The sequence below is a fragment of the Varanus komodoensis genome, unplaced genomic scaffold, assembly GCF_004798865.1.
Source record: "Varanus komodoensis strain SLA01 unplaced genomic scaffold, ASM479886v1 scaffold47, whole genome shotgun sequence".
Lineage (NCBI taxonomy): Eukaryota > Metazoa > Chordata > Lepidosauria > Squamata > Varanidae > Varanus > Varanus komodoensis.
The window spans coordinates 6,402,918-6,422,897 of NW_025336045.1; the positions used below are offsets into that span (position 1 = coordinate 6,402,918).

General features: G+C 43.8%; 1 protein-coding gene across 1 annotated transcript in view; it reads right to left on the reverse strand.

Annotated features, from left to right (window-relative positions):
- Positions 1–19,980, reverse strand: part of VSNL1 (visinin like 1) — an 89,897-nt gene that overhangs the window by 46,910 nt on the left and 23,007 nt on the right. Inside the window, exon 2 of the mRNA XM_044445152.1 lies at positions 773–939. Within this exon, the coding sequence (XP_044301087.1) occupies positions 773–934 (162 nt within the window). The 5' untranslated portion in view covers positions 935–939. The remainder of the gene's footprint in view (positions 1–772; positions 940–19,980) is intronic.

A 19,980-nucleotide genomic window follows, 5' to 3' on the forward strand; every position in this document is an offset into this window, starting at 1 on the left:
GGAAAGGATACAATAGCAGATCAGCAATAAAATGGTAATAGCAACAACAAAGCAAAACATTTGCAAAAATGCTGGGATGTTTCCCTTTATTTATGTAATATTCAGTAATTCATTTGGCAGATTTTTAAATTAACTTTAAATCAATTATTAATTGTGCTCCCAAGGTGGTACTGTGGGTGGAGGGACTTGATTTGCATGTGTTTAGGACCTGTAAGAATTATTCTGCATTTCAGTGGGATGGGCACTAAAGCAGCTTTCCCCAACTAGGTGTCTTCTATATGTGTTGGACTACAACTCCCACCATCCCTGTCCACCTAATTGCCTGCCATTGGAAATGATGAGAGTTGTAGTCAGGCTGGAAAAGACTGTGATCAATAACATTTAAAAAACACCAATTTTTCCTTGAAGGTCACAACGTGGTATGGAGAGCAGAGAGGCCAAGGTTTACCACTCATCAAATTTATCAATGGTGTTCTTGAGTAAGTATTCACAACATTACACTATAGCTGCAATGGAGACAAACATGTTAATGACTTCACTGCAGGGAAAACTAGAGTAGTGTAAAGCAGGGTAGAGTAAATTATAGTAGTTTTCCTTTGGGGAAAACTCAACTGGATTTCCTCATGACACATGACAGAAACTCAGCATTTCTTGCATGACAAAAATGATCCAGATGGGAGCTAGCAGGTTAATTTTCAAGAAGACTGTTATGCAGGACCTTGACATGTTACTGTTATTGTGATAAAAGAAAAAACACACAAAATATCCTTACCTTTACATAAAGCTGTTGAAACTCCTCTAGATTCAGTCTCCCACTAGGACAGTCCTTTAGAAATCCTTTGTACCACTGTTTGAGTTCATGTTCGTTAAACTCTGTACTCTTCACCAGATCTTCCATCACTTCAGGAGCCAGTTTGCTATTCTGTTTCCCCATTTTGCCTAAGAAGAGTGAAACAGAACAGGATATTATCAGTTTCTCTACCCGATATTGTGACGGTTCACATTAATCCTTGGCATTGTTTGGGAGATGAGTAGACAGCCAGGCCAGAGCAGGCAAGGACACCTTTTCTTCAACCTGTCTATGAAATATATTCTGGATGGTTTTTATTACCACAAATGGCTCGGATAGATCTATAAATGCCTCCTAGATTTTGGAAAGACATCACAGAATCATAGAATAGTAGGGCTGGAAGGGGCCATGAAGGCCATCGGGTCCAACCCCTGCTGTTGCAGGACACCAAGTCACACCATCCCACTCAGATGGCCGTTCAGTTTCTTTTTGAGTGTCTCTAGGGTGGGAGAGCCCGCCACCTCTCTAGGCAACTAGTTCCACTGCAGTATTGCTCTGACAGTATGAAAGCTTTTCCTCATATCCAGCCTGAATCTGGGTTGCTGCAACTTGACTTGATTATTCCGTGTCCTACACTCTGGCATCAGCAAGAAGAGATCTTGACCTTCCTCTGTGTGGCAGCCTTTGAGGTACTTATACAGGGATGTCATGTCCACCCTCAGTCTTCTCTTCTCAAGGCTGAACATGCTCAGTTCTCTCAGTCTCTCCTTACAGGGCAGTGTTTCCAAACCCTGGATCATTTTTGTTGCCCTCCTCTAAACCCCTTCTAATTTTCCAGCATCTTTCTTAAATTTTGGTGCCCAGAACTGGACGCAGTATTCCAGATGAGGTCCAACTAGTGAGGAGCATAGAGGAGCTACTACTAATGCATCCCCAAATAGCATTTGCCTTTTTGGCAGTTGCATCGCATTGTTGGGTCATGTTTAGCCTACTGTCCACAATTACTCTGAAATCTTTTTCTTTTTCAGTTCTGTTGAGCCACCTGTTCCTCATCCTGTATTGATACATTTGGCTTCTTTTTCCTAGGTGGAGAACTTGGCACTCGTCCTTTCTGAATCTCATTCTGCTGCATTGAGCCCTGAGTGTTCAAGTTTATCAAGATCACCCTGGATCTTCATTCTGTTTTCTGGGGTGTTTGCTATTCCATCCAGTTTTGTATCACCTGCAAATCTGATTATCTTTCCTTGTACTTCCACATCTAAATCATTAATAAAGATGTAGAAGAGCGCTGGGCCCAGGACTGAACCCTGTGGCCCCCCACTAGTCACCTCCATCCAATTTGAGACGGTGCCATTGAGGAGCACTCTTTTGATCAGTGACAAACTAACACAAACCAATGATCCTGACGCCAGTATCTTCCTGGCCCTTTAGCAGACTGTCAGTGCATGAAGCCATCAGAGCTGTTGGCACACACACGACGACTTGCCTCTCCTAACGACATACTTCCTTCTGACTATGCGACAACTACAACATCAATACATGGTTACATCCCACATGCAGAAGCCACGTATACCTTTTACCAGGAGCGGGCAAGTTGCTGTCTTCCATATGCTTTTAATGACAACTTGCATAGTCTCCGACCACTGGCCAAGTTGGCTGAAATCTATGAAAGTTGTAGACCAAAATACCCGGAGGACAGTAGGTTGCCTCCCCTGCTCCATAGCAATGCTGCTCCACTGGCAATTGTACTGTTGAGACAGCCCTCCTTACCTGTGCTTCTTCTGTGCCAGAGGGGTCTGACCAGATTGTAAAACCTTCAACCAGCCTCTAATCCACAGAATAAGACAGGAATGTCTTGCTTACTGAACTGTACCAGCGCTAATTCACATTAGCTTTCCCTGTAAATGTCTTCCTTTAAAAATTCCCTTGAAAGGGACGCAGGGCAGGGAGAATGCTAAGCGTTCAGTCCCTTGCACTTGTTCGTCCACTACAACAGAAGCATTATCTGCCTTGTTCTACTTGATGCAGAAAATTGTGGTAGATGAACAGCCCTGCTCCATATAATCCTGTCATAATTATACCCCTTCACTCTTTCATCTCCTCAAATGCCACTTCTTTTATTAGCAAAACTACATTGTTAATTGCAATCCAGACTAGACACAGCATTTCTGAACAGCTATCAAGTGTGAATCAACGGCTTCTGGTTGTAGGTTTAATTAATGGAATCAAGAAAACTATAATTCATGGATTATCACGTTTACCACAAAATGGATCCTAACATCTTTCAAGGTCTTGTATGCTGTTCTTTTTTACTTCCGTGAATGCATTAAGTGTGATAACTCTGCTGCTACCCCTGCACTCTCCGGCTGTGTGGCTGAGTATGACACCCATAATCATTTTTTGTACAAATCACACATATGTACATATAATAAAAATGGCCATTCCCAGACACATAGGCAAATACAAAAAAAAATCATTTTTCTTTAAAAGAAAGGAGAACTGTTAATAGTTGTTTATCAAACACTCTTTTCCACCAAACAAAACCCACTATTATGCATCAAGAGAACATGGCAACAAATTTAGAAGGTTCATTTAGATGGAAGTAGATATATATGCTTCATACCATGATCCTATATGAGTTTAGTGGGATGTACATGTAAACATATATAGGACTGTAGACTGAATGCCTTTAACATATGGCTGCTTCCTGAGAAGCTGTAGTGAAATCAGTGTTTTTTAAGAGACGGTTTGCTTCCAAAGTACTCTGACTGTAAGATTCATAAATAGAGCATAACTTGAGCTACTATCTAATTTCTTAGGGTCAAAACAGACATTATTTTAAATCTGTACCCAGCAGTTACATCTCCCCCACAGCTCATTTTTATCTTACAATAGGTGCAGGAGGTCTGATTCAGACCCTAAAAGCCCTTCTCACCTCATTCCCAGGCCACAATCTGAACTGGGGGCCCAGCATCCACCACAAATTTACAGTGGTGAGAGACATAGCTGCTCTATATGGATTTAATGTAATGTCTACTCTGGCACTAAGGCTGTAATCCTATGACCATTTATTTGGGATTAAGACCCACTCGATACAGAACTGAACATCTTCAAGTAAACATGTAAATTGCACTGCTCACCTCATGGCAGTGGTGGCGAACCTATGGTGTGTGTGCCGCAGGGGGCACGCAGTCCTCTTTGGCACCACGCGAGCCAAGTTGCCCCAGCAGCCAAGCGTCGGATTACAGCACACGTAGGGGCCATGCGCATGCTTGGAAAGGAGTAGCAGCACTGGGCGATGGCATCACTAGCCGCAACTCGTCTGAGCTTTCGCCTGGCCGGTCCGTGCGCTGCCAAGGATGTATATGCATTTGCTTGGACTGGCTGTGAGGTGTTTGTTCTAAAGTGAAACCTCAGTATTCAGGTTAATTGCAGTGTGGGCACTTTGCATGAATAAGTGGGTTTTAGGTTGCAGTTTGGGCACTCGGTCTCTAAAAGGTTCGTCATCACTGCCCTATGGGAATTGTAAGAGCCTGACACTGTGCACATCACCTCAAGAGGAAAGCTTGTGCAGCTCGTTTCTTGTGATCCCATTAAGGTATCAGCAATATTCACTGCTTCATCCCATGCAGCAGAACAGTAATGTAGTTCCAGATTATTCTTCCAGATATGAGACTAGACAGTCAAACCATAATCTAGGCCAGGGGTCAGCAACCCGCAGCTCTGGAACCGCACGTGGCTCTTGAATCCCTCTGCGGCGGCTCCAGAGCCCAAAATACACGTCACAGCCGCTGATCTGCGACCGAGGGTCCGAGTTACAAAATACCAATAGGTGATGATGAGGCATCCACTCAGGAAGGCTGCACTAGCAGGTTAAGTAAATTGCGACATTCCTCTGCTATTGTGCAGGGAAAGAGTGGAACAAGCTTCCTGCAGGCTCTCATGCTGCACGAAATGCTGCTGAAAAGATTCTCTTTGTCCAAATGTAATCTTCTTCTGAATGATAAAAGCTGCGCTTGAGACCTGTCACAATTCACATCACTTGACTGTTTATCTGCTAATCAGTCACTAAACACACCTATATCTGCAACTTCCCCCGGTAGGCAAACCATGGATAAATCAAAGAAAAGTTTCTGAAGAAAACCAAACATTTAATGATACGTGGGTAGATTCACTTGCTTTTACTGCTGACAAACATATGGGGTTTGCTGTTTAATGCATGCAGCCCTTTAGCACTGACTCTGACTCTTCAGGAAGCTGTTCTCCTATTCAAAATATATGAAAGGAGTCCTACTAGTTTATAATATAAGATTAAAAATAACAGTTTTTAGTTACTGAACAAGAGCTGCAGCTAAATCATAATGACGATATACAGAGCATTAAGGTAAAAAAACAATATACAGTATGCAGTGTCAACATCATTCTAGATGTCAAAAGGGTTTTGCAGCTCCTGGTGTTTTCTTTTGTGTGGGAAATGGGTCCACATGGCTCTCTGAGTGTTAAAGGTTGCTGACCCCTGGTCTAGATCAAAGTTGTGTGTTTACCTTCAGCTCAAAATCTGCTGATGTAACAAAGGAAGAGAGGGATATTCCAGCCACTGGGACTTCAGTGGGTTAGCGTTTGTATCAGTTTTTTTTTTTTTTTATTGCAGTGGCTGTAATAACCACAGTGCTATTCTGGTCATATACCACACATACATGACCACAGTGAGTAATAAAGGGAACTCAGAGATCGGCCAATCTCTGGATGCACTTTCGTCCCCTTCCACCTCTGCTATTGGGACACAAAAGAACTGTGAACCAAGCAGTCAAACGGGGGTAAGAAAGAGAGCAGCAAAGGAAGCTGGTCTACATCATTCTGTTATCAGACTATTCTCAAGTTGTGAGAGTGTACAGAGGGTGCTGTTTGGCCACAGGTTTCCCCTGCCCCTGTGAGGCTCTGCCCCTCCAATAGAGGCCCAGGGTCGCAGCCGTAAGTGCAGCCACACACAATGCACTTAGGCAGAACTTCCAAGCACTGAAATGGACTGACTTCACCTATGCAGGAAGGCACTGAGAGAAAGCACAAGACGCATGCAGAACACTGTGCAGCACGATAAAAAAGCTGCTTTTCCTTGTTATTTTTCATGAAGATGTTTTAACAAATTCCCTGCTGTGCCCCGGTAATAACTGCAACTCCAGACAAACCTCTGCATTGTTCCTTTCTCCTCAGGCTTCTTTTGACACTTCCTTTCTTCTTACTCATGTCAGCATGAAGAGTGGATAGAAGCAACACAAAACTGTCAAATCCCTGTAACATGTTTGACCTTTCATATATAATTCTTGGTTCACAGGAGAAAGAGAGGGGTGGTGGTGGGGAAGATGAATGTAAAATGTTATCTGTGCCTTCTCATTGGCAGAGCAAAACCTCTGTAAAACACATGGTTGAACAGACCAGTTGCCAGAAAGTTCCATGAAGAGTACAGGTAAAAGCCTCCCACCTGGAGAAGGCAACCGAAATCTTGCATTGTATCCTATCCAAGGCTACCTTCAGAAGCTCCTTGAAAACTTACATAAAACAAAGGAAATATAAAACAACACCAGCATGAGGTCTTCAGTTTAGACTGCAAAGTAACATATCCAGAAGAAAATGATAGCTTTTCATGTAAATTGGAATGCAGTTCCTTCCTCCACAGTGGCAGGAAGCAATTAATGTGTTTAGCTTTTCTCCTTCTGCTTATGATAACTGCTTTGACTCCTATTCTGTACTTGGAAATAAGTCCCGCTCCCACATTCTTCCAACTGAGGTCATTTTCAAGTAATTGCATTTAGGGTTTCCAGGTTTGTGAGAATTTAGCCATATGTTTGTTTTCTATTTCTGCTGCAAAGAAAACTGGATTTTCCTCAGAAAAAGAACAAGCATCAATCTAGCATTCATACGCTTGTGACATTTCAGTTTCCAGTGCTGGGACAGGAAAGATTTTAAAGGTCAGTTGCTACGTGGGGCCACTCCACTTGCCCAATTCTTCCTAGTGATGTAAGTGAAGATAGTTCTGGCACTTGAATAGTGTCAGCCTCCTACAGCATCTTCATATTTGTGTGCTCGCAAGTAAGCTATAAGCAAGCAGGTGAGTTACAAGCAGGCAGAGGAGGGATGCAGTGCTCCAGCCTGCCTCAGGGTCTAGCGTGGAAACTGAGAAGGCTTTTGGGGAGGGGAATGCATCCCCCTCCACCCCAGCAAAGAAAAGCAGCAGGCTGTGGCAGGAGTGGCAGGGTTTGCTGCAGGTCGGAGGGATCCCCAGGCCAGGTCTGGATCGAGGTTCTGAAGGCCCTTGGGCAAGGCATCCCAAAGGGGACTGGCCCCTCAGTGAGCTCACCTCCTCACTGCCACGGGCACCAGCAGTCATCCCGCCCCGCACCACCTGCTGTGCTCTGTCTCCTCAGGGCTACCACCTCCATACTTGAGAGGCAGAGTGCTGGGAAGCAAGCAGGCCTGGCAGTGGCTGAACCTCCTGCTCACCAGGTTTGCAGTGGTGAAGGGAAGGAGCAACTCCACAGGGCTCTTGTCCTTGGGCCCTGCTGGGATACGAGTCCTCGCCAGGTGCTCAGGCATGCCTACGCTTGATGCCAGCCTGCCCTGGACAGAGGGCTCTCCCTCTAGTGGACTCCCTCTGTCTGTGGGCCATGGTGCCATTGCCTACCAGGCTGCCATAAAGACAACAGAAATTCCAGTCTCATGAAGAGCTTTGATGAATCTGTTTGAAACAGAAACTACTACACTATAGAGAGCAGACTCCGAGAATGTCAGCGCACTGGTACTCCATCTCCGGTGTGGCACCAATAGACTTCAGTGTGTCCCCAGAGACTTACCAAGTTAACTGTTCCTCCTGGCTTTTAAGGGTTTTTTCCAATTTATTTATTTATTTAAAGTTTTTATATGCCATTCCCATTGCTACATAGCCTCGGGACGGCTCACATCAACAAATAAATAAAACAATACAATTACAATTACAATTCAAACTTGGAAACACACTGGCTGTGTAATATTAAAATACTGTTTGAATAAAAAGGTCTTGGCCTGGCGCCGCAAAACAAATAACGACAGTGCCAGGCGGACCTATCTGGGGAGCGCGTTCCACAGATAGGGCGCCACTGCAGAGAAAGCCCTCCTCTGAGTACTTTGCTTCCTGATATCTCTTACGGAAAGTTCCCGGAGGAGAGCCCCTGCTGCCGATCTCAAGGAGCGTGAGGGCAAATATGGCCGCAGGCATTCCTTCAGGTATCCGGGTCCCAAGCCGTTAAGGGCTTTATAAGTAATTACCAACACCTTGAATTGAGCCCGGACTTCAATGGGAAGCCAGTGAAGCTGGTAGAGGACTGGGCTTATATGAGAATAATGCCCAGTCCTCGTCAGCAACCTGGCTGCTCTATTTTGCACCATTTGAAGTATCTGGATTGTCTTCAAGAGCAGCCCCACGTAGAGCGCGTTACAGAAATCCAACCGGGAAGTAACCAATGCATGTGTCACTGTCGCTAGGCAGTCGTCCTCCAGGTAGGGACGCAGCTGATGGATCAGCCAAAGCTGACGGAAAGCGCTCCTCGCCACCGCCGACACTTGAGCTTCCAAAGTCAGCTCTGGGTCGAGGAGCACTCACAAGCTGCGGACCCTGTCCTTTAAAGGGAGTGCAACCCCATTCAGGACAAGATCCAATTCACCTATCCAGGAGTTTGAACCACCTACCAGCAGGACCCCCGTCTTGTCTGGACTGAGCTTCAGTTTATTGGCCCTCATCCAGCCCATTACCTCGGCCAGGCACCGGTTCAGTATAGCCACTGCCTCACCTGGATTGGGTGAAAAAGAGAGGTAGAGCTGGGTATCATCAGCGTACTGATGATTCCGAAGCCCAAACCTCCTGATGTCCTCTCCCAGCAGTTTCATGTAGATGTTAAATAGCAAAGGGGACAAAATGGACCCCTGTGGAACTCCATGGCATAACTGCCATGGAGCAGAGCCATAGTCCCCCAGCACCACCTTCTGGAATCGGCCATTGAGATAGGAGTGGAACCACTGCCATGCGGTGCCTCCAACTCCCAATCCCGCTAGCCTATTCAGAAGGATACTATGGTCGATGGTATCGAAAGCTACTGAGAGGTCCAGGAGAACTAACAGGGATGCACTCCCCCTGTCTCTCTCCCTGCACAGGTCATCATACAGGGCGACCAAGGCAGATTCAGTACCATACCCGGGTCTGAAGCCGGACTGAAATGGGTCCAGATAATCAGTCTCATCCAAGAGAGCTTGGAGTTGTCCCGCCACCACCCGCTCCAGCACCTTGCCCAAAAACGGGATGTTGGCCACCGGTCTATAACTGGCAGCCATCTCTGGATCCAGGGATGCCTTCTTTAGGACCGGTCTGACCACCACCTCCTTTAGAGGGGCAGGCACCCGGCCGTCCTTCAAAAAGGCATTGATGACCTCCTGGATCCAGGAACCAATCCCATGTTTGGCTTTGGATAGTAGCCACGATGGGCAGGGGTCCAGTACACAGGTGGTAGTATGTACTTGTCCAAGCACCTTGTCCACGTCATCAGGCCGCAATAATTGAAACTCATCCAACAATGTGTGACCAGATGGTAACACTGGCACCTCCCCAAGGAATCTGAGTCACTAGTGGAGTCCAGCTTGTGATGAATCTGAGCAACTTTCTCTTTGAAGTGCTGGGCAAAGTCGTCACAGTGGGTTATCGAGGGTGGTACAGGATCTTTCTTGGGGCCTGGCTGTACCAGCCCCTGTACCACCCGAAAAAGTTCCGCTGGACAGCACTATGAGGAGGCAATGGAAGTGGAGAAGAATTTCTTCTTCACCGCCCTCACCGCCACAGCATAGGCCTGATAGTGGGCTCTTAAGTGTGTTCAGCCAGATTCATCCCGAGATTTTCTCCACCCACGCTCTAGTCGTCTCCCAATCATCGCCCGTAATTAAAGGAAATTGACTAGGAGGATGGCATGTTGCAAAGGAGGAGAGGAGAGGAGAGGAGAGGAGAGGAGAGGGCTAGTGTTGGAAAGGGTCTAGAAAGCCATGGAGTCCAACACCCTACTCCACTCCACACATGGTCACCCAACTGCAGGCCATGCCTTTCCAGCTTAGCAAAGGCGACTCAACATGCAAACTCGATGTGAAGTGACATGATGTCCTCCACTCTCATATTTTCGAAACAGTGCTTCTATGTTTTGGCGTGCAGGTGCCACCTCTGCCTTGAGCATAGCTTCCTGGGCAAATTACTTATCTTTAGTCTCACTAGTTTGCCTTCTGGAAAATGACTGCTTTGTGACCAGCCATGGGCAAGCCCTTCCTGATGGCAAATCAGTCCTGAGACACACTTAACATTCCAAATGTGCCCACCAACCACGCAGGGTGGGGACCCCTGCACTGGAGCGAATTTTTTTCTGTGCTGTCCATGCAAAGCTCAGATTATTGCAGGTTCTGATTTCAACTAAGAAAACTACAGCAAAATTTTCAGATACACTTTCCACGGTCCACTAATGGAGACTACACCTGGAGTAGCACAATTTGGACACATTCTCCTGTGTACGTGAATTGAATGTGAGAACTTGGAGCATGTGGTTCATTGCCCAAACTATCCAATAGGCTTCCAACACATTCCGGCCAATTTGTAACAGTTTACCTCTCTTTCCAGTGACAAACTAAGGGCACTGAGTGCTGAAAGGATGAGGGCCACTGAAAAACTAAAGGGAGAGATCTCTGGATGCTCAGAGGAACTTTGAAGTTTGCACATAAAAGCTTAGGGGAATGCCTGCAACCCCCACCCACCCTTCCTCATCAGAAAACTAAAGAACTGGTTTCAGGGGGAAAAGGAGAAAGGAGCAACTCGCAGCAAATGCATCAACAACCTGGCAAGTCCATGAACACTTGAAGTCCTAGCACAAAGACAGAAATGCAGAGATGGGTGTCATTTCCCCTGTCTTGCAAACCTGTCCAAAGCTTGGCATGGATAGAGGTCTGTACATCTCCCTGTGAGTATGCTGGGGTGGGGAAGAAGAAAGAAAAGAACTGCATTCTTTCTCAGATATTTCCACAGTCAGAAAGCAGGAGAACTGCTGGAAAATAAAAGCAGGAAACTGGACCCAGGAGAAAGGATTCATCTGTTTGGCCCCAAATAGCTTTAAGTTTCTTGAGTGGGGCAGGGCACATAGCCTACCGGCCTGCACCCTTGGCAGAAACCTGTTTAAGGGTGAGAGATACATTACACCATTTTGTTGTGTTTTGATAGTTGCAGAGTGAAGAAACAACACATTAAGCAGCACTTATGCAGAGATACACCCAATACAAAAATGTTAACAGCTAAAGAGACACCCAGACCTGTACTGGCATGCAGTTTTAGCATTTTATTCTGCAGAGAGGTAATTATCACAGTCATAAACCTGTTTTCCATGGTGTCACTTGCAAGAACTTGTCTAGCATAGATCATATATTTATACCAGAAACAGTATTTAGGCTGCTCTAATATATCTGAAAGAACTGGAAAGTGACTGCTTTGTGTTAATACACAGTATCTTCCATAAATGTTGATATGGTGGTGATACGAAGAAGGGGAAAAGATGCATGAAGGGCTGCAATGGTTGTGGTCTAAATGGCGTAAGAAACAATGGAATACAAGTAGTAAAATACGCACATGTACAAAGAAAAAGCAGGCAGAAACTGAGCTGGCTTTTTCTTTGCTGCTGCTGCTGTGTTTGAATGTTTTTCTTTTTCAAAAATATGTTTGCAACTGATTGCCATTTTATTTATCAGTTTTCTTTTTACCCATTTGTGCCTGATTTGTACAGTTTTAGACTGCAATGCTACACACATTTACCTGGTAGAGCATCCCACTGAACTCAGAGGGTTTGGCTTTGGTGCATACATGTAGAGGATTGAACTGTTATTGCAATATTCCATATTAAGATATTTGGGCTGGTTAACTTCTGGGTTTTGTTGCTGTTGGCCACAATGGACATTTTTAATGGAACATAAGTGTATAAATATCAAAAATGAAGGTGATAAATATAACAAATAAATAATACAGGTCTAGAAAGTTGAGTGAAGACTTATCCTGTACTCTAAATATTTTTAAAGTATATTCACTGTGTGTCGAAATAAAAAGCGTATTTGAGGGTTCAGGCCGCACCTTATTTCTTTTTTTCTTTCCACCTTCCCTTATGACACCTCCAGCTCATTTACTTTTGTGTGTCCCCCAGACATAGGTTCATCGACTGGCAGCACTGTGCTATATATCACACCCTGGCCCAACAGTCATCACTCTCATGCAGCAAATGAAGAACACTCCATGTAACTCTTTGCAAAGATACATGCTTTTGTCCTAAATGTTCTCATCACTGAGAATAGTTCTTAAAGGCTGGCTCTTTCCAAGATATGGAACAAGTACTCAGTCTCACCGTTTTTTAAATGTATGCCCCCCCCCCCCATTTCTTTCAGGAAGAAAACCCAACCATGGCCAGTAGGCTGAGCCACAGATTTTAGTTGTAAGAGGCCAGAAAGTGGTGCGCAGCTCTGCAATGAAGGCAGCATCCTGTGAAGCAGAGGCTGTTGCCTCTGTCTCCTTTGCCAATAGAACCCCTTTCCCTCAATCGTTTTCTGGAAGACAAGCATGTGGTCGCATGAAGTCTATTGATGGCTCTCAAGGATTCTTCAGGGGATTCGGCAGGATCTCCTCCTGGTCCTGTTCATAACAAGCCTCCCTAGCATGTGGATGGGTCATCTGTGCACTGCATGACTGTGTGCGCAAATTTATGTGCATGTGCATTACAGATGTGATATATCCAGCACCCAACTTGGAAATTTACCTCATCCCATCTGTGGACAGGGAGCTTCAAGACTGAGACCAATTCTTGTAATTCATATCAAACATTCCAAATCTAGGAAACATCCTCTTGCTTCTCACATCTTCCAGCCATATACTTGCATCTTCTAGATTAACCTCAACGCAAAGAAATTTTATTAGTAGAAAAAAATAGAAAAGAGCCTTGTAGAGCCTTAAAGACTAAAACTCCTCTTCCTCTTCGTCTTCCTCCTCCTCCATTTCTATACTGCTTCATGGCTTCTGGGCAAATTACAAATGGGTGGCACAACTGTAGTTTACAGCTTTTTGCATGTCTTGTTACTTGTTTTCCAATGGAGAACAAACCTCCCATGTTATTGTGGCTATTGGTTCCAAGGCACATCCTCCTTTTAAGCTACCAATTATTAATCAGTCATCAGAAATGTGCTCCGTGAATACCTTCTGACAGTATTCAATTAAAGGCTGTGGAAATGTTCTTAAATCCACAGGAGCAGCAACCTATGATTCATAAATCAGTAAAAAGAAACAGGTGGATTTATGCTTCAAAGTAGATCTCAAAGTAGTGATGGTCAAAACAGTCAGCTAGAGGAGTCAACATATGAGTCATAAAGAGAAACTTAGGTATAATAACCTGGGGAGAGAGAAGGCAAGAGGGAAAGAATGGTGGGGTGGGGGGACAGCTAGAGCACTATTCTGTTTCTGTAAGTGTCAAACTCAGCCACTACACCACCCCCAGCGAGTCACACTCCCCGAGCACAAGAAACAAAGAGAGGCAACTGACTTCTCAGGGAAATAAGCCCTGTCTCAAGAAAATATGGACCTTCAACTGCAGCCAGAATGCCTCTGTGAGAAATAGAGGCTTTGATTTTTCACATCTCTCTCTCTTTTAAACAGTGGGTATACACTCACTAAAATGGGACAAGGAGGAAAATTAGCTGGCATCTCTAGATTTCATTTCAAAATGTTTTCTCCTCCTCTCTAGAATGCACCGGGCAGTTCCAGTGAAGGTCAGTTCTCAGTGAGTGGTTGCTGCCTGTCATTTCACCTCACTAATAGATTATTACCTGTCACTTCACCTCATAAATAGGAAGCATTCTTACTTCCTGCCTTTCCACCCACATGTACCTTCCACTAAAGAGGCTGATTCACACAACCTCTGGGAGGAGAAAAGTCAACTGCTTATGTTCTGCGGGGGCTGAAGTTTTTGTTCAGGCTGTTTCCGATTGCTCTGTCGTGAGCACAAACCATAATTTAATGTGCTGCTCTAAATCCAAGGGGAGTATGATTTGCACATTGTATTGAAAGAAAGAAAACACGTGTAACAGCACTTGAAGGCTTACTATATGGCAGTTTTCCAACCTGGTCCACTCTAGGTGTGTGGGCTTGTTGTTGTTGGGTTTGGTTTTTTGTTTGTTTGTTTTCGGAACTTTACAAAAAAAAAAAAAATACTCCTCTCACACAGATTCCCCTTTCTCTCCTGCACTCAGGTTTCTGGCAGCTTCTATCTCTCACACCTTTATAATACTTGAGAATATGAGGTTCTGACTCTCCCCAGTCACTAATATGCCCTCCAAGTATTCTACCGCCTTCCCTTCCCTTTTGCCCCTTAAATGCCTTTCACAACACTCTATGAGACTCTAATGAAAAGGCTGCCTCATCAGAGTGTCTGTCTCTCTCTTTTTATTCTCCTCACACATTTCCAAGCCCCGCCCACACTCTCACTCACCCACCAATCACCTCACTCACTCACTCACTCACTCACTCACTCACTCACTCACTCACCCCCTCTCTTTCTCCCCCCTTGCTCTTCTGAAACTCACCAACATTTAAAGGAACACAGTCCCATAACCCTTTGCATCATTACACTTGGCTCATGTGAGGATCTTTAAGGCTGCACTCCTGGCTGGGAACAAGCCGATGGGCTTCTAAGCCTTGCTTCTGAGTCAACAACCAGCTATCAGCGTATCATTTCATAACCAAGACAATGGGGTGCTGGAGCAGTGTTAAGAGTCCTTTAGGCTCCACGGCAGGGACAAATTAAGTTTGAAGACAGCTCTACATTGAGAGCATCACAGTAGCCCAGTCTGGATGTAGCCAGTGCATGTATAACTGTAGCCAGGTGTGCTTGCTCCTGATAGGCTAACAGCTGGAAAACCAGCCTAAGCTAAGAAAGGGCACAGGCACCACTGGCCCCAGGAGAATCCCCAGCCGCATACCCAGTTTCTCAGGGATGGGGCAAAGTTGATCGCACACCTCCAACCATATCAGCAGTCGTTCCAAATACAGTATTGTTCTCACTTATTCAGACCACGTTTCAATTTGTTTGCTCTTATCCATCCCAGCACTGTTTCCAGAAAGTTTCCACGACCCTCTCACCCCCAGATTAGTAGATAGCGCCTTCTGCATCAACTACATTCTTTATTTATTGGATTTTTATCTCCTCCTCTCCAAGGAGCTCATGTTTCTTTACAGCCATAATCCACAACATGATGCTCATGGGCATTGGGGCACCCAAGGGAGCTTCCAACAGCACTTGTGAAGAAGGACCGAATATGGCATGCACAGGAAATGTAATTCCCTCCATGTAACTAGCTATACGTGCACGGATGTGTATCTATCCATAGTGATGATTACATATACAGTGCCAACACCATTCTAGTGATTCTACATAGGCTTCAGCAAAAGCAGACCAATTATATTCAAATAAGGTAGTTGGTTCCATACTGCACCCACTGAAATGCTGAAAGCACTGTAAGATCTTCAATCAATTGCACCATTGCAGGTGAGTGTTATCTTCCCAATGTTGTAATGTATTAGCCTTTTAGAGGCAAAACGAGGTAGAGAATCCATTTATGCTGACCATTTGTTAATTCCTATGAAGCAAGCTAATTATTTAAAAGAACAGGTACACTGATGAATACTAAAGACTGTTGCAGTATAACATTTATCGGTGTAAGAACCTCCTCCCCAAAAGAAGCAACTAGTGGACATTGCCAAAACATATGTTTAAAAGAATCATTATCCGTAGTATGCCAACAACAATGATTCAAGTCAGACAATCCCTTATTATTGTGGTGCCCAACCAGCACAAAACAAAACTTTATGATGAATAAGTCACAAGTAAAGATTCATATATATGGCAGGTAGACACCAAAGTGGAGATCCATCGATTAGGCATTTTATGGTGGTGCCTACAGCAATTTCCCAACTGTGCCCATAGGTTCAGAGAGGCTGGGCCCCCTGGTCTGCAAGGATTCTGCCCCACTTTACCCTCACAAAAACCTTCTGGAGTCAGCTAGGCTTGGCAGAAAAGGACTAAAAGAAGTGAGCTTCACAGCTAAGTGGGCCCAACTAGTCTTCCTAGGCCCACCACTGCCCCACCACTTTGGGCTTATGCCTACACTGGAGTCAAACTCCAACCAAGCAATGCCAACCTCATGAGGGATTATCTATTTTCTGGCTGAGATTTCAGATGTTCTCCAAGTATTTCATTGCAGCAAAGGGAGCGGTGGAGAATTATGGTTCTGGCAACTTGCCTGTAGCACACACCCTGTTTGCTCTGCTCAGTTTTTTCCCCACCAAAAAGCACACAGTGAGGTTTTGGGATTCTGGCTGCTTTTCAAGCACTTAATGCCCAATTTATCTATGGGTATACCATGGAGAGCAGAAATGACAGTCTGCATATTGTTAATGAGGCCCATAGTAGAGCTCACAGTAGGTGTGAACAGAATATGTTTAACACCCTTTCCACAAAGTCCCCTGTGGCTCTTTACAAAATCATTATTATTGTTTTCTAATAGTAGCACTTTTGAAACCAGTACAAAGATTAACTGTTTTTGTTATAAGAAGGATCTATTCACATATTCTGATTTTAACCAGATTTTTCTCTGCAAAGCTCAGATGTTTGAGAGTTATTAAATAAGAATGCATTAAATTCCTACAAATATTCACAAACAGAAACCATACCCCATTTAAATATAATTAATTATTTTAAATTAAAGAAAATATACATATCTGAGCTAGCAATTTTTTTCAGCTCAATTTAAAGCTGAATGCAATGTGCAACACACAACAGTAGGTTTTACAAGTTGCATGATTAATTACTTAATTAAAATAAGCATTACTTTGTTACACCCCACTGCCTTATGACCTACAGGTTTATGTTCACACTGTTACTTTTTCACAATGCAGTGAAATGGAAACTTCAGTGTGCAGGAGACAGCAAAACTTCAAATACAGTGAGAAATTTGGGCAGAAGGGATCTGAAAAACATGACGTGTAAAATGGAAATTAAATGGGCAGAAAAAGTTGAGCTCAGTTTCTGCAAAAAATCCCATTGAACAAAGTGATGCTTCCTTCTTAGTAAACTATGCATAGAACTGAGCATAAGACTAGGTTGCACAGAGAGCAAAAATGATGTGTTCTGTTCAGTGTCAGCCCTACTCCGAATAAACCTACTGAACTGAATGAGACTTAAGCTAGACTAACATTGGATACAACCTGAAGTACTACTTCCCAAGGTAGATGGTTTGGGTCAAAAGCACAGTTTGCTAAGAACTGTATTGGCAAAGCAACAACGGACTGAATGGTAAACAATAATAGAAAGAAAGTGTCCAAAATCCAAACAAATCCTAAGAGCTATTAGGGCAATAAATCAGAAACAAGAAAAACTGGCAAGTCAGGTTAGATTTTGAAGCCTGAAGCAGGCACAGAGTGCCAGCAGGGAAAATGTGGTTTCCTCTAGTTAGGTTTGCAATGCTTCTCACATCCATACATTTTATGGGAGCACTTCTATCAAAGGAAGAAGACCAAAGAAGTGCTTAATGTATATACTTAGGAGCCAGTGTTTTCAAAATGAAAATTTACTTTACTTTACTTCCTTTTACTTTACTTCCATGTAAGCATGTGAAGGACTTGGATCAGAATGAGAAGTATTTCATTGCCAAATGGTCTTTTGCCTGGGCCAGGGATTTTTTTTAAAGGAGGTAGTGATACTATTCAGAGAAACAAGATTCAACATTCAGCGCTGAGCAAAATTTAACATAGACCGTTAAGCAAGAGAGACATAACTTACAGCAATTGAGAAATAGCTTCAGGAAGTAAGATCAAGAGCTGTTTTCTCTCCTCAGTTAAACTGCATATTTTATGTGTGAAGAAAGGATGGGAAAAAGGTATCCAAGGAGACAGAAAGTACACTTAATGCTTCAGGGTCCACTCAGCCTGAAGTGCTTAGCAACGCCAACCCCATGTGATGAAACCGCAAAACCCAACTTTTGCTAGCATATCCCTCTAATTAATGTACTTATTAGAACCTATATTAAATAATTAAACTACGTTGAGATGGCAGTAGGAAAAGGCAAATAACTAAGGTCCCTTTGATCCGTATACTTCTTCAATTCACAGGGGTGTGTTTTGCCATATTCAATTTATATTCTAGGCTCCTCAGTATTTATTTATTTATTTAAAATATTTATATGCCACCTACTCTACCTACAGCATCCCTAGTACTGACTAGGACCTCCCTATAAATGACCAGGGCTGGCCCAAAATATTTTGCTGACTGGGGCACAAGATAAGATTGCACCCATTACCTGAACAGGTTTTGCTCTTAATTTTACTTAAACATTGGTAATGGGACAGTAGCCTCCTCAGCACTTGAGGGTCTCATACAAGCTAAGAGAACAAAGAGGCTGCACATCCAACGATTTGGTTTTCCCTCCAACACCTCGCCATCATTCCCCATTCCTCAGGATCTGATGCCTGAGGTGAACATTTCACTCTGCCTTATGCTAGGCCCAGCCCTATAAATGACCAAGCAACATTTTTAGCACTCGTATGTGTGTGTGTGTGTGTGTGTGTGTGTGTGTGCATGCATGCATGTGTACACGTTGGGAGGGGGGATGGGGAAAACCACAGCCGATAATGACGACAGACATTCAAAGAATACAAGTTGATGAATAAGAAGTGTGACCTGGTAGGTTTTAAGACTTAGAAAGACAGTCATTTCCCCTCTCTAATGTGGGAAACTCATCTCTCACAAACAAGGCTACACAAAATGTCTCCCCTAAGGGTACACATTCATAACCCACTTTCCCAACATCCTGTGGAAGCATATAAATTGTTTCCCACACCCAACCCAATTCCTGTAACTTCGTATGATAAAAAATGTAGGGACTGATTCAGAGGTTATCTTTCCTTTTTCTGAAATGGCAGACATATGAATCACTCACGCTTCAACAAAGCCAGAAAAAAAGTGCAATGGGTTTGTTAGGAAAACATCATTCAACCTGTGCTCCAATCTAGGTACAATGGAATAATAAATACTAATAGCTACCTCGATTTTTCAGAGTGCTAGTTGTTCCTCATTGTACCTCTATATTGCCCAATGGCTGAAACTCTCTGAGTAGTTCACAATTCATGAATATGAAGCACAGATAAAATACAGCAAAAAAGGTCAGTACAAAAAATATAAAACAATGTACACAGTTTTGATTTAAAAAAAATACAAAACCTCTTAAAACCAGCTGACATAAATGCCCTTATATGCTGTGAAATACTTGAGATACCAGGGTAGTTTTAACCTGCCATGAAAAAGATAACAGCACTGACACTGGGCAGACCCCAATGGGGAGATCATTCTGCAGTCAGAGAGGCTGCTACTGAGAAGGTCCTGCCCTTTCCTGCAACATTTTGAACCTTCCTTGCAGGTGGAATTAGTTGGAATGCTTCAGATGCTGATCTGACTGTCCAGAAGGTTCAGGTTGGAAGGAACACTCTGGAAAGATCTACACAAAGTATGATGGCTTCAGCAGGTTTAGGAGAAACCCAGGATTTGTAGAAATGCTAAAGTATTTGGAGGGGGAGGTTTGGAGGGACCTCAAAACATACCACTGAAGACTGAGCATGCTTCATGACCAAGTGAGGATGCTTACTGCTGCAGGAGGAGAGAAGCAAAAACCAAGTCGAAGGGCAAATTTAAAGAAATATGCTCACCACGATAACTGGAATCAACCCTAAACCTCCCCCCCCACACACACATCTGCATGGCAATTAAGTTTAGAAAGAAGAACCAATTTGCCTCAAACTTCCAACAACTGCCCAGAGAAGCAAACTATTCAACCATTTTTTCCTTAATTTGCATTTCTACCTGAGAATCTAGTTATTTGAAATGTTTTTGCGATCTGGTCTCCTTCCTTTTTATAGCCTTGTTTCAAGCTCTGTGGACAGGAATAAATGCAAAGTGGCTTCCCCATGTTAAAGATCAATTGACATGTGAGGATGGCTGCACAGGAGTCCTATACTTAAAAACTTGCTGAGATGCCACAAGGGAAGAGTTTTGATGTGCTTCAGA